This window comes from Bison bison, unplaced genomic scaffold (assembly GCF_000754665.1).
Source record: "Bison bison bison isolate TAMUID 2011002044 unplaced genomic scaffold, Bison_UMD1.0 scf7180017864462, whole genome shotgun sequence".
NCBI lineage: Eukaryota > Metazoa > Chordata > Mammalia > Artiodactyla > Bovidae > Bison > Bison bison.
In genome coordinates this window covers 6,139,018-6,155,321 of record NW_011495024.1, presented here as the reverse complement: position 1 = coordinate 6,155,321, position 16,304 = coordinate 6,139,018, and the positions used below count along the sequence as shown (strand labels likewise).

Genomic DNA, 16,304 nt, shown 5'->3' with positions numbered 1-16,304 from the left:
ATTTATCATTACCATCTTTCTAAATTCCATATATATGTGTTAGTATACTGTATTGGTATTTTTCTTTCTGGCTTACTTCACACTGTATAATAGGCTCCAGTTTCATCCACCTCATTAGAACTGATTCAAATTGTGTGCCATGCTTTTAGAAGATTAATCACAACAATTTTTATATTGCAAAGGATTTGATAGAAGATTTAAAATGGGGTAGATTTCAAGAATAGGATAACGATATAAAGCTTGTGTCATGAATCCACAAAGTTGCTATCTCTGAAAATAAGCATCATGTAAATGGCAACCCACTCCGGTATTCTTGCCTGGAGTACGCCATGGACAGAGAAGCCTAGTGGGCTACAGTCCATGGGGTCACAAGAGAGTCAGACACGACTGAGTGACTAACACACTTATCCTCTTAGTTCAATGGTCTCAAAGAAAATATAGACTTATTTTTCCCCCAAAGCTCAAAGAGTAAGAAATTAAAGATACACCTATAAAGTAGTAGCTAATATCATAAATAAAAACAGTGTAGGCAAACACATAATTTTACGCCAAAGGAAAAAACTACCAAAATTTAAATCAATAAAATCTTCTCAACTTTTATGAGACCCTAGTCAACAATTTTGCAACTATAGCTTCTACTTGATTTCATAAAGCAGCATTTAAAATTTAGTGTTGATAGTGGTAAAGAACAAAAACCAAAATCAAGATCTCTGAGCACGCTGAGGTTCAAAGGCCAATGGAATTCACTATATAAATTCAGACGTCAATGGTTTTGTTTCAATCGTCCGTGAAGCACAACCATAAATATAAATAAAAAGAGGCTGCTGATAAATACACATAGTTCAGGACAGCTGTATCTCATTCCTGCATCCATGATCCTCAAATATGAGTCCAATGGTCCCATAGTATGATAAGTACTCTTTTACCTTCCATTCCTGTCAGGTATGTAATTTCTCTTTTTGCAGAATGAGTATTTTAATGTTAGGCAAATATATCTTTTTTCAGATAATTGTTCAACAAAATTTGGCTTTAGCCCCTAGTAAACCTAGAGTCAAGTCTGATGATCATCACAGCAACTGTTGGTCTGCCTAATTGTGATTGATATTTTTTTCTCTTGATTCTGTGGTTTTATTTCTATTTGTTGTTTCTTAATTTTGTTTCATTGATAATTATTCTGCCTTAATTTTCTATTTCATTCATCTTTTTATAATCTATCTAAAGTATTTTAATGTATAAAAAAGCAGAGTACAGATACATTAATCAGATTAATCACAAACAAGTGAATAGTGGAGAATGAAAATGTTTAAAGGAAAACAACTAATAATATAAAGAAAGACATGTTTGAACATTAAAGTGGCTAACTTAAATATGGGGATGTTTCCAATTTCAGAATACTTATAATCAAAGTTACCATTGATCATATTATTAATATTCAGATAAAGTAAAATAATGTAATATCTCTCCAATATGGGAATATAATTGAAGGATCCTAAATGTATGAAATTACTTATCCTTGAGGCACAGTATGTTGTGATATTAAGAAAACAACTTAATTTCAAAGTGAAATTTCATATCCTTCTGAGATAAATAATTTTATGTATGAAGGGCTTATATTACTGTTGGCTAATATGATCATCACATCCATTTGCACTACCTAATCATTTTCTAAAATGCAAAAGTGAAGCAATGTAAAGCATATGGACTTTAACTGGGTTTGAGCTTTGCCAAGAAAAGTCAAAGATTGAAGAGATAAGTAGATGGAGGCATAGGAATGATTCAAGCACTTCCTAAAGAGTTTGCTTGGGCAGCATATTGCATGATCAGACAACATTAGACTCTGTTCAGTTATAAGTGCAGCTGTTTCTGTACTAGATTAGTATTTATTGAGATACTGTAGTATTTTACTCTTAATGTCCCACATGCCCCTAGCAAAGTTTTTAAAGATAAGGTACCTGAACCAGGAGTCTTTAGACTAGAACATCCTCTTAACATGGCAGTTAAAAAAGATTTTAAAGATGAAAACTTCAGTGAAGGAGAAAGGGAAGTGAACAGCCATGTCTTAATGAAATCAGGATGAGCTGCTCACCAAAATATTAGATTTGCTGGCCCTTTGACTTTGTCCAAATCCTTTAAAAATGATGGCCATCTCTCTCTGCTTCCACAGAGCATACCAGATATAATATCAGCTCTGGTGAATTACCATTTTTATTTGTCATTATTTTATATATCTAGTTCACTGGCTAAGTCAGTTCCTAGCTTCAGTACAATTTCATCTGCTTGTATCTAAAATTAAAACACATTTGCATTATTCATCGTTCATTTCACAAACATTTACTAAAGTCTAATATGGTTCAAGCATGCAGGATCCTGGAAGAATATATCTTTTGTTCCAAAATGTTCATTCTCAAAAGTCAACACAAAGTGCTAGAGGAATGATAGGAATAAGAAAAAGTCTGATATAATAGTAAATATCTGTGACAAACATGCATATTTTTGAAGCCATTTGATGTATACATATAACATAATAAATGTCTTCACAATCAATTCAGCATCCATATTGTTCCTAACTTAAAATAGAGGATACATTTACCTGTTACTTTAGATTTTTAAAAATGAATCCTAATTAGTTTAGGGAACTTCTCTGATTAAAGTGAATTAATGGCAAGTGAAAAATAATGGTAGAAATACAACGTGAGCTATTCTTAACCCAGGGTTCATTTCAGACACTATTAATTTCCTTCTCATTAGCTGTTTCATGTGGTGACAATACGATAGATTTTAATCTTCCTCTGTCCATATCCCAGGCACTCAGTGATACAAAGAATTTAGAAAAATGGATTTATCTTATTGGAAAAGCTTTGCATGTCCTAATGTCTAGTCAAGGCTATGGTTTTTCCAGTAGTCATGTATGGATGTGAGAGTTGGGCTGTGAAGAAAGCTGAGCACCGAAGAATTGATGCTTTTGAACTGTGGTGTTGGAGAAGACTCTTGAGAGTCCCTTGGACTGCAAGGAGATCCAACCAGTCCGTTCTAAAGGAGATCAGTCCTGGGTGTTCTTTGGAAAGAATGATGCTAAAGCTGAAACTCCAGTACTTTGGCCACCTCATGCGAAGAGTTGACTCATTGGAAAAGACTCTGATGCTGGGAGGGATTGGGGGCAGGAGGAGAAGGGGACGACAGAGGATGAGATGGCTGGATGGCATCACTGACTTGATGGACGTGAGTTTGAGTGAACTCCAGGAGTTGGTGATGGACAGGGAGGCCTACAGTGCTGCAATTCATGGGGTCGCAAAGAGTTGGACACGACTGAGCGACTGAACTGAATGTAAAATCTTAAAGCATAATGGTCATCACTGCCTGAATCCTTTCAAATGATTTCTAAAATGGCATGAAAAGAATCTATGGCCTTATTATAAACCTATGCACCACAAAGAAAAATTATACACATGGCCAGTTCATCTTGATTTCCAAAGGAAAAACAAAGGCATCTCATTAACAGACACTATCCTGTATTTGGGGCTTCCCTGATGGCTCAGACAGTAAAGAACCTCCCTGCGATGCAGGAGGCCTAGGTTCAGTGCCTGGGTCAGGAAGATCCCCTGGAGAAGGGGATGGTTGCCCACTCCAATTCTGTGGACAGAGGAATTTAACTCTAGGGATGCTCAGTGAGTATGTGCTTGTGCCTCTCTCTGTATTTTGTTTTCCACTTGTCCTCCAAAATAAACATTTAGGAAAGAAGTAAAAATGTCAATTGTTTCTTTAGATGTAAGACAGCTCTGCCCAGGCATATTATGTGGGTAAGCTAGGACCCTAAGGTAAAGTGGATAACTGGGTCTCAGGCATTAATTCAACACCTCAGGCTATAACATCTTTATTGGTCTCCATTACCTGAATGTCATAGGCACATTTTTGTCTTAACACAACTCCTTGAACTTTTTATAATGTCAGTAGTGAAGCAGTGATGGTTTTATACTGAAGAAAATAATTGTCACCTGTATGAAATAAAACTTGATTACAGTGAGCACAAGGGGTGCTGACATGGACACACGTTCCACTCAGCTTCAAAGCTGCTGCTGCTGCTGCTAAGTCACTTCAGTCGTGTCCGACTCTGTGTGACCCCATAGACGTCAGCCCACCAGGCTCTCCTGCCCCTGGGATTCTCCAGGCAAGAACACTTTGCACTTATTGATTTATTTTTGAACTCTGAGTAAAATAACATCATTATATGTCTGAAGATGTCTTTTATGAAAAGTTTCTGATGCCACCTTATCTTCTTCCCTTGCAATGGGAAGCATGTCATCTCAGTTATGGGGTGGGTGGAGGCTAAAGCAAAGACTCCAGTAACTACCTCTATGGCCCACACCACCACTACACAGTCATTTTGAAAAAGAAAAGTCTCCACTGCAGCTCAAATAAATAACTGGATTTATGTTATTTGTTGGTGACAACGAGGAACTGTGTGTCAGAGCGGCAAGAGAGACGATTCCATGTATAACTTCTAACCCTGACAAATGCACACCCCTAGTTCAGTTAGTCCACCTAAAAATTTACCAGCATCAACTTACTTTGCTGGGTGGATCATGCAACTAGGAAGAAGTGACATTTAATAAACACTGGTGGCTGTGTGCTAACATTAATCTTATAATAATGTCACTGCCAGGTTATAACCCCTCTTTGCTCCTGACAGCAGTGTGACATCAGGACACTGATTGGGTGGCAATTTGTAGAAGTCAGGGATGCTTTTGGCCCATGGATCACTGTCTGTAGGAGTAGGCAGGCAGAAGATACTGTCAGATTAGGCAATAGGCCTCATGTGGGCCTCCCCCATTTGCTTCTGATATTTAATGCTCCAGTGACTTCAACAAAGCCTCAACTCAGATTCTTCATTCAACCAAGGTATCAATGATCGTCATCAGCTGTTATCATTATTGTTATTATTATTGAAGAGGTTCAAGCATGCATTAACTTGGTATGTTCAATTCTGAAACAGTGACTCTGGCTGTTGGGTGGGGATGGAACTGAACAAAGACGAGAACAGAAATGAGAAGGGGATTTAGCGATGATGGTACAAAACTGTTAAGACCAGAAAGTGGTGAGTATGACCTGGACTCAGGGTATGGCCCTTGCCATATAGGGACAGAGGAAGATGTTAGGGCAGCGGTTCTAAACCTCGGTTGCATATAAGAATCATCTGAAGAACTTTCTACAGTTTTGAAGCCCAGCTCTACACTCAGAACTACTGGCTTAATTTTCTGAGTACAGCCTGAGTACCCAGGAAATTGTCTTTTCACAGTGAGGCTGAGAACCACTGGGTGGTCACAGCAAGGCTTTGGAGGACTTGATGAGTTAGATGTGGAGAGGTTAAGATGAGGGAGGTAATTTGTATGACAGCTAGAATTGGGGCACAAGCAACTAATTTAATTCATTTCCAGAGATGGGAAGCCCAGATTTTTATGTGAACTCTTCTGATTTTTTGATTTGACATTTTTTTAAACACATGTATTGATATATTAATTTTGTGTTAAGCAAAAAAAAAAAAAAAACCCTATACAATAAACAACCTAAGAAAGCTGGAACATGCAGGTGACTAGTTGCAACTTCTGCCTTAAATCAAGAAGGTTAAACTCTAATTATAGATTTAAGACTTTCAGAGAATGTAGAAGATAAATTCTCTGGAGACTCAGGGAAACACATTGATTAATTACTTGATACCTTATTAAGAATAAAGGTGACCTCGAGTATTTGGTACATGGCAACTGTGAATTTATTTTCTCCGTCCTTACCTTTCTTCCTCCCTCCTTCTCTCTCTCTCCCTCCCTCTTTCTAAGGAAGCAAAACATTTTTTTTCAAGGTCATGGGTTAGGGAGTACAGCATAACATTTTTTCCCCCAAGGTCATAGATTATATCTAATTAAGTCTCAAGGCTATGCTACTTCCCAAATGTGGTTTTCAGCAGACATTTTGGGAAGGAGGATTGAGCAGGGCAGCTTTACTTTTTTTGAAAATACAATTTATATAGGCTGGACTCTTTTCTAAATACAAACCAAAATTTCAAAAAGTCTACAATAGTCCCCAAAATATTTTGAAAATTGAATACAACAAAGCAATGAATCTTATAATCAAGTATCTCTTAGAGCTAACATACCACTCCCCGCCCCACCGCCCCCCTCAAACACACACACAGAGCACTCATCAAAGTAGTCTGAACTGAATTAAATCAGGAGCTACACAGCTTATATCTCATGAGAATCTAATTTCAGAATATCCCCTTCAAGATAACTCATAAAACAATAATACCTTCAAATACTGTATTTTTTGCCTTTATGTCATATTTATGTCATTTTACACTACGGGAATACTTGTCTCAAAAACGAAGAGGATCAAATAATCATTAATTAATTCCCATGTGCAGTCATTTAGTTTAAAATTTGGTACTTAGGTTTGCCTAAGACTGGACTATTTTGGGAAAAAAAGTTACGTCTTTCTGTTAGATGTTAGACTTTTGTATACTATATTTATAAACATACCAGGGGATCTGTCATATTTTGTATACTTGAGTTCCAAAGATTTATATATTAAATTCCATTATTTTCAGAGCCATATGAGCATGGAATTTCCATTCTCTACTGGCATGAATGTATTCTTAATTTGTATTAATCACACAACAAAGGAAATGAAGGGTGTTGAGGAGTCTTGTATGTCATATTATAAACACATGCTCTAAGCAGAAAAGACAAAGATCATCTCTAACACATGAAGTTTATTCTTCAGAACAAATTCCACTCTTAATCAACAACAAGAAAAGCAGAAATGGATATAACATCCATGGCTATTCAAAGGATGAGAAAGCAAACACTGGAAGTCTTACATACCTATTCCAGGTAGGATCCTCAAACCAGTCCAATGTATCAAAGACTGTGCTGTGTGCTGAACCTTCCTTGTAGAAAGAAACCAGATGCCATGTCACCATGAAAGCTGAAAACCAGAGAAAGGAGTAATCAGATCTAAAACAAGATAAAAGAAGCAGGAAACTTGGGATCACTGAATTGTGAGATGGCATTTTAACAAAATCACAGGTTTCATAAATGGAGATTTATTCCAGTGTTTCCCCAAATGAATTTCAGCAAGAAACCTTCTCATCCCACAATACCTGTTAGCATCCTGCCACAGGAGGGATCCACAGCAGTTACTGGGGAAACGACTTGTGCAACGTACTTCTCTACAAGTGACACATCTCGTATACTGTCATGTGGTCACATGTTCTCAGTGTGAAACTTTCAATAATTAGGAGTACTTTATAAGCTTCCCCATTAAAATATGCACATCAGGTGCCTATATTTATATCACATACAGAAAGCTTGAGTGTTGTTTCTTTCACAAGTTTCATAGCAAATTAGTGAAGAATCATGAACCTGACTAGTACAATTTCTTTCATGGCGGTGAGTATCTGACATTCACTTATCATTCTGATCAAAATTTACCAAGTAAATAACAAGAACCAGATACTGGGTTGAGAAAATGAATAAGATTTGGTCCTGCCCTCAAAAACCCAAGTCCACTCATGTAGGAAAGGCCACACTTGGACTCACAGCAACCCTGAGGATGAAGTCATCGTGTTCACGGTGCAGACAGGACCCACGGGTGTCACACAAAGCAGAGGGTCCGTAAGCTAAGCCTCGAATGGTGAGTAGGAGGGGAACAGACAGACAAAGGGAGATGGAGGTGAGGTGAAGGAAGAAGGGGGGTGAGGAGGGTGTGATTCAGGCAGCATGTTCAAACACAGGAAGCTGTGAGGGAGAATGGCATGTTCTGAAAGCTGCCTTATATCGGGTCTACAATAATGTGAGGGAACAGAACATGCACAAAGGAAGTGGCAGAACACCCTTTTATAGATTTAAATAACCATAAATCAGCCCAACAGTACAAACACAAGCACCCACCCAAATAACTGCATACAATTAGAAACTATCCCCTAACTCCTATACACATGTCATCTCATCCTGGACTCACAAGGTTGAGGGGCCCACCCAAGACCAGAAAGTGATTTGTATAAATAAGTTCACTTTTTTAGATTCTGAATGTAAGTGATATCATATGATATTTGTCTTTCTCTGTCTGACTTACTTTACTTAATATGACAATTTCTGGGTCCACCCATTGCTGCAAATGGCACTATTTCATTATTTTTAATGACTAAGTAATACTGTTGGTGTTTAGATGCTAAGTCATTTCTGACTCTTTTGCGACCCCGTGGACTGTAGCCTACCAGGCTCCTCTGTCCATGAGATTTCCAGGCAAGAATATTTGGGTTGTCATTTCCTTCTCCAGGGGATCTTCCCAACCCAGGGGTCAAACTTGCCTCTCCTGCACTGGCAGGCAGGTTCTTCATCACTGAGCCACCAGGAAAGCCCATGACTGATATACTTTTTACAAAACAGAAATAAGACTCATAGACGTAGGCAACAAACTTATGGCTACCAAAAAGGAATAAGGGGGAGGGATAAATTGGGAATTTGCAATTAACAGATATGAACTACTATATAAATTAGATAAACAAGGACCTACTGTGTAGCACAGGGAACTTTACTCAGTACTTTGTAATAACCTATAATGGAAAAGAATCTGAAAAATTTCATATATATCTATGTTATATATATATAATGTGTGTATACACATATATATGTAAATAAAACATAATCACTGCTATACACTGAATCATTGCAAATCAACTATATTCAACACAAAATAATAATAAAAGAAACTAAAAGAAAACTTCATATAATTGGGGAAAAATTGATTCACATAGACAAGTCTAGTCCCCACTCTGTGCAGGGAGAGGGGTGTGTGTAGCATGTGGTATGACACCGTATTTCATGACATATGTTTCCTGATTGCGCTGCAGTTCAGACTCCAGGCACAACCAAAGTGCTTCCACCATCACCTTTTCTGTTTCAAGTTTTAGGAAAGCAAGCATGGGGTAGAGAGATTATGATTAGTTCATGTGTTTTCACCCCCTGGGTTTTGATATGTTTAAAGAAGACTTCTCGGTGCAGCCATATTGAAGGCAGGACTGGTGACTGTGTACTGGTGACTGTGTACCGTCCAGTAACCAAGGAGAATCTGGTGGTTGTCTACATTCGGCTCTGATCCTCAGATGCCCTCTGTGTAACTGTTACATATGAGCCTTGCTCAGGCCTCCTGGGTTTTGCTTCTGACTTCATCAGCACTTTAATAACTTTGCTGATGTAGTGTGTGGATAAAAGGGCTTTGCACTGTGGTCAGAGGTTGAATTAGTGTATTTATTCAGAGAGGAAGAGAGGCCAGCACTCATTTGTAACATGTGAAAATGGGGAGAGCCAGCATGGAGATGGGGGAAATGCAGGTTTATTAATATAAAAATGGAGAAACCTTGTCTATGACACATAGCTTATGTAAGAAAAAAATCTAAAGAGGGCCTGTAATGTTCTCCAAGGGACAAGAAATATAGTTGCTGAGGTTGGAGAGACTGGAGAGGAATTTTTTCCTTCCTCTTCTTCCTCCTCCTCCCACTTTTCCTCTTCTAAACTCCTAAAGTGAAACTGCTTAGAATACATCTTATTCAGTTCAATTTCTCATCATGAGAGTGAGACTGGAAAATCTTGTGGTAGCCCCCAAATCTCCTTGCCCTCATGAAATAGGATATAAGCTTTTATTTTCAATGCTTTTCAATGCTTCCAATTGAGATGCTGTATGCCTGTTATAGGCTTCCTGAGACCTTATAACATATTAGGAATTATTTTAGCTTCAAAGAAGCGTGGTTGCTTAAAAAGGCAGATTCTGCTACAGAGGCTTTCAAGATAGAAACCAATTCCAGGCAACAGATGAGCAATAATGCCTAGAAAATGGACAAACATTAGATGTAAGACAGACAAAATCCAAGTGACAGTACCATCCAGATATGCAACTTGCAGCAATGCTCTTGTGTTGCAGTTGCTTGACAAACCACACTTGTTATCACAGAAGTAAGCTTGTTCTTGGGTACTGGCAGCAGAGAGCAGATGAAGCAGAAACATTACCCAAAACCAAAACAAAGAAGCAAATAAACAAATCAAAATATCTCCGAGCAACCTAAAGGAAGAAAACCTGGAAAAGTCATATAAAGAGAAACTGAACTATACACAAACTTCTAAAATGAGCAATTTATGGAACAATTTTATTCTGAGTGTATTTCTGACTTGTTTGTATGGACACTTAAGAAATTCAAGGGGTCTGATAGATTTGACCTCCATGATTTGTGGTATAATTCAGCACTTGCTGGCATGGTAGAGACTGGTTCTCTGCAGAAACCTGACAATTAGCTCCTGGGAACTCTGGAATGAGAAATCAGGTTCTATGAAAATTTGTACAAAAAGAACTTGAATGTATAACCCATTGAAGAAGGAGTCAGGAGCAGGAGGGTTGATGGACGAAATGAGGGAGCCACAGACAGAGGGAAGGAGGATTAATAATTTCCTTTGTGGCATGAACACATGAGGCATTGATGAATTCATCTAATCATTTCAATAGCTTTGTAAAGAAAATATCACTGTCAGTAGTTTACAAATAGAGAAATTATAATTTTTTGATAGGCTAACTCACTTAATACACAATAAGAAGTGGCCTTCTATTGCATTAACTAGATTGCATTAACTACAATTATAAATAATACAATGCAGCTGAGATTATTGGGAAAACAATTGATAGACTCACATATTTCAGTTGTATTATACGTATGTAGAGCCACTGAATCACTGCCTCACCTATACCTATATGTAGAGTCCTTAAATATATTCATATATTTGGACCTAGTAATCCACTCACAAATTATCCCAAGCAAACAATTCAAAATCAGGAAAATGTCACTGCAGCATTATTCATAATAGTGAGTAATAGAAACTATTTGTGTATCCCACAGCAGGGCGTCTAAGAAAATATGGGCATATTAACTCCATAGTATATTAAGTTGCCATTAAAGTAACAATTAAATCACAATACAGAGAGAAAGTGGTATATCAAATTGTATGTTCTGATTATAAATAGGTACAAAATATACATGTGAATAAATATTAGCCACAGGACCAGAATAAAGAAAATTGTGGTACTAGGGTAGAGTAGTTATGAATGCATTAAAAAATCTTAACACCATTCTCATAACATATTTTAAAGCTTTACTCATTTGAAATACCCACTCAATAGAAATACAGACTCACAAACACGATATATTTAGAATATGCATTTACAAGGTTAAGTGGTTTCCAGCACACACAATATTATTTTGTTACATTGTTAACTATTTGATAGTGGAGAAAAGAGTTTGGAGATCAAGATATACTTAGGATGACGCTGAGATAAAATACATATATATTTTAACAGAAGGTAGAATTCAGTTTCTTATAATGATGGTCCATGGAGAAACTAGGTAAGATTACAAAAACAAGAAGACTTGTTAACATGATCACTAATGTACATGATTTTAAACAGATCTATGATCAACAGTCTTTTCCCATTATACCATAGCTTTCATCTTCTTACATTCCCTCTGTCCCATTTCCTAATAAAAAAAAAAAGAAAAAGCTAAGGAAAATTGGCCAGCTGCAGAAATCTCCCATTTCTTCATTTTCTGCATTAAGATATCACCCATCTCCCCAACAGGATCTCCTCCACCCCTGGGAAGCCATTTAGCCTTACCAGGGCAGGGAAATGCTTTTGAAGAAGCAACAGCTAATTTTTGCTTGCTGACCTCTATCTAAGAATAAGGGTGAGCCAGCAAGTGTTCATCATTTGTCTCACATGGTATCATACTCATCTCTCTCTAGTCTTGGTCTCACTCCTGGCTTTAGGCAGTACATTTCTAGCATTTGCTGCTCCAAAACATCTCCTACCCTCTAGAAGTAAGATTAAGGGGTAAAAGCTACAGTGCCTATCTCCTGGCTCCTTAACTCTTAGAAAGCAAAAGAACTTCCTACCTTCCTGTGTCTGTAAATCTCACAAATCATTAGAAATTCACAAACCACATTCCCTGCCCCTCCCCTGGCAGTTGTTTATACATTTGTATATAAAGAGAAATGCAAAATTCAATGTAATTCCAGTACCGTTCAATCTCCTTTGGATAAGCCAGCCTATTAGCTTTTCTCTCTCACTCTCTTTTAACATGCACGTGCGTACACACACACACACACACACAGAAGTGTGGCTTTAATAAATGGAGAAGAGAAGAACACAGTTTGCATTTCCAAACGTGACTTTGTCTATTTCCTTTGACATGTGGGGTAGATCTCCTTATTTTTCTGGGTGCTCCTAACCCTGTTGACATAGTAAAGTTTACCACTGGCATGCATGTCATCTGTTATTTCTTGACCAATTCAAGTTGGGAAGACATTTATGTTTAACTTGACCTCATCTTACCTCCTGCTGACAGTGTACTCGTCTCAGAGGTCTGACCATGATGCACCTTCAGCCTTGGGGTGTTGCAGCCCTTAGATCAGAATCATCTTCTCCTATGGGATGACACCCCAGCCCCAGTGACACATTCTCCAGCTGTTTCAGGGTCCTATCCATGCCACACTAGAACTTTAGTCCAAGGCGTTCCTCCGATTGACCTTGTTACACTGCGAAGTTCACTATGATGCTGGCAAAGGGCTGCGTATGAATTAGCTGCCTGTCTTAGACACACCTCCTTCTCACGAACACAAACCTCATTCTCTGGACTGAAACTCCAAGAGAGAAAGTTGGGAGGCACCTATTAGATTGCGTCACTTTCCTTTCGCAGTCATTCTTATTTTGCAGAATTCCTCGGACTCAGCAAGGGGGCATGTCTTCCTTTTCTTTCTTGGTATCATAATCTCAATATCAGAGAGTGAACCTACATGTAATAAGTTGAAGAGTTTCCCCCTATACAATAGGACTTCAGTTTTTGAGGCTGACCCTTGATAATCTAATCTTTATCAATCTACCCTTGATAAATCTAGAGGATGCTTTCTCAAAAAGTAATTGGGATTTCCTCTCATAATCATGAGGATGGAGTATAACTTACAGCCTAGCACTCTCCTATTTCCCCCCAAACCCTAGAAAACTATAAAAAATAAATGAAGTAACTATTTTGAGGAACTGGAATAGGTAGTACAGGGCTGTGATGACAGAGAAAGGAAACCAATAAGAGAAAAAAACCCTATATCTGGATTCTTTGTTTGGGAGAGGTTTCTGGAAAGTGGGCACAGGAAAGGGAAAGTCAAACACATCTTGATTGCCTCATTGAACTGAGGAAGTGGTGATCAATGAGGATTCCAGGAATACAATGCAGAAGATGCTCAACAACATTAGTTACTAGGAAAATATAAATTAAAACCACAATAAGAGGCCACAATACCCTTAAAACAACTGATTACAGAATGTTGGCAAGGATGTGTGGCAACTATAGTGCTCTTACACTGCTGGTGGGGATATAAATGATACAACCACTTTTGAAGACAGTTTCACAGTTATTATGTAGGTAAACATATGTTTAATATGCAGGTGAGCAATTTTACTCCTATTTACCCAAGAGAGATAAACATATATGTCTACACAGAAACTTACACATCAATGTTCATAGCAACTTCATTCATAATTGCCTCAAACTGGAAAAAAATGTCCATCAGATGGACTGGAGAAAGCAAAACCTTGATACTGTCAAACAACAGAATTAAAAAATCCAAGAGAAAGGGAAGAATCACTGAAACCATTACAACACCATGTAAAAATATTATGCAGAGCAAAAGGAGCCAGACACAAAAGTGAATATTGAGGAATTTCTTTATTAAAACTCTAGGGAAAAAAAAAATCTAAGAGTCAGAAAGCAGAACAGTATTTGACTGGGTTTGGGGGTAGGGCAAGGGGGTGTCAGCCGACTAGGAAGGGCAATAGGCGAACTTTGTGTGGTGAGGGAAATGTACCAGGACTTGGTTTAGTGGTAATAACATGGCGGATAAATTTGTTTAACCTCATCCAAACATGTAGTTAAAGTGAGTGCTTGTTATTGTATATACATTATATCTCAATATAATATTGAGATTAAAATGAAATTTTAATTGGTGGCTTATTCTTTTATTAATATCAGAACTGATCTCTTAAAGTATTTTGTCATTAAAAATTTTTTTTAAATAGGACATTAGGCACATTAGGGAATGTGAAGATCTTGCATTTGTTTTAAAATAATCCAGTATTGGGACTTCCCCAGTGGTCCAGTGGCTAAGACACTCCCAATGCAGGCAGGGGGCACAGGTTTGATCCCTGGTCAGGGAACAAAGATCCCACATGCAACAAGTGAGAGTTTGCATGTTGCAACTAAGACCTGGCTCAGCCAAATAAATTAATTTAAAAACAAATCCAGTGTCTTTGGGGAAAAGGTATCCTAGAAAGTAATGCGCTGCCCATGTGCTGCTAATTTCTGAAGGCAGGTGGTGAGCACAGGGGGTTGCTTATGCTTTTCTACTTTTGAATATGTCTGTAATTCTTGAATTTAAAATGTTTTCAACATCTAGTGGATTGCATTTCTTTAAGACATTATTAACATATTAGTTAGCATTAGATGTCTACTTTACTTACTTTCCACATCCTTATCCCCTGATTATGTGTAAAGTCTTTCTGTGTCTTTGTTACGCTTTTCATGTTGTCCTTTACTTTTCTCCCTTCATCTCTTAACCAACAACAACTTACACAGAATCAGCCTGCATGGCACATTTAAGCCAAGACCTGAGTAATCTGAGAGAAAATTAGTTAAACTTCTGAGTCTGGTTCTTCACATTCAACAATCATGAATTTCAATAAGCCTGGCCTGCAGAAGAGAGGCCCCTTCAGGAACAAATGAAACAGCCAGGTATGGAGAAATGCCATTTTGTTAAGAAGTCTGCTTAACAGGATGATTGAAACAAACGGAACAAAGAAACCAATTCAACACAGTGAACACAAAGAGACAGTTCGAAACATTTAAAAGGGAAAGGAAACTGGACTTAATTATTTTCATCCTACCTTTTTTCCCTTTTAAGACATTCAGATTCTTGCTAACTTCAGGGAAAGTTGGCTCCAGGCTCCTAGTCACAGGAGTGGGATTCTGCTCCACAGGTGCTGAGCCTGGTTCTGGCTAACACAGAGTGTGCACAGGCTCCATGCTGACATTATTTTTATGGATTTTATGGATCATTTTATAGATTTTCCAGTGAGAATGAAGCCCAAGATGAAGTCAGTCAAAGTGGAAATTGATTAAGGATGTAGACGGCAGTGTTCAACTATGTAGGCAAGAATGCCCTTTAGAGAAATTAATGTCCCCTTCAGTTTCTTAGTGATGCATTAAACGGAATATAGCACTTTCCCCCTGTTCCTATTATGTCTAGAACTACCCATTCTTTCTATGAATAAGACCCCAAACTGATTTTCTAATGAGCAAGAGTGGACCAAAAACATGTATTAATTACCAACAAAGAACATAAGCTCTGCAATCACACTCTGATGGGATAAATTAGAACTTTGTTCTCCAGAACCCAGCCTATTATGGACAAACTGAGAATTGTTCTTAATGTTAAACTGGAACAATAAGGCATCAGGATAAGAGTACATGCTGTACAGGGTCGATACACAATCCTATTATTATAGAACTCTTATTTTCCTTTAGACACATTCCTTTTTCAAATATATCTTCTTGGGGACTTTTCTGATGGTCCAGTGTTCCGGACCCTGTGCTTTCAATGCAAAGGCACAGGTTCAATCCCAGGTTGGGGAACTAAGACCCCACATGCTGTGTGACTTGATCAAAAAGTAAATATTAAAAAAATAAATAAAGTACATCCTCTTATAAAACGTTTTACCTTAGGAATTAAAGAATAAAAATTTTAAGGAGTCTGACTACAGATAAAGGGACAGAAAAATTCCTAGGATAGAAACACATTACACTCGTTTCTTTACCAAGATGCTTTATATTTAATTATTCCAAAGGAAATGACAGGTAAAGAGCACAATACACAGTATACTAATGCATATATACGATAATCCTGTATGCGAGACAGAAGAAGAGACACAGATGTATAGAACAGTCTTTTGGACTCTGTGGGAGAGGGAGAGGGTGGGATGGTTTGGGAGAATGGCATTGAACCATGTATAATATCATATATGAAACGAATCGCCAGTCCAGGTTTGATGCATGATATAGGATGCTTGGGGCTGGTCCACTCAGATGACCCAGAGGGATGGTATGGGGAGGGAGGTGGGAGGGGGGTTCAGGATGGGGAACATGTGTACACCCGTGGCGGACTCAT

At 37.9% G+C, this 16,304-nt stretch overlaps 1 protein-coding gene across 1 annotated transcript in view; it reads right to left on the bottom strand.

The window, feature by feature from the left end:
* Window positions 1-16,304, bottom strand: part of CHRM3 (cholinergic receptor, muscarinic 3) — a 497,135-nt gene that overhangs the window by 256,194 nt on the left and 224,637 nt on the right. Inside the window, exon 4 of the mRNA XM_010860121.1 lies at window positions 6,873-6,975. Coding sequence (XP_010858423.1) covers window positions 6,873-6,970 — 98 coding nt within the window. The 5' untranslated portion in view covers window positions 6,971-6,975. The remainder of the gene's footprint in view (window positions 1-6,872; window positions 6,976-16,304) is intronic.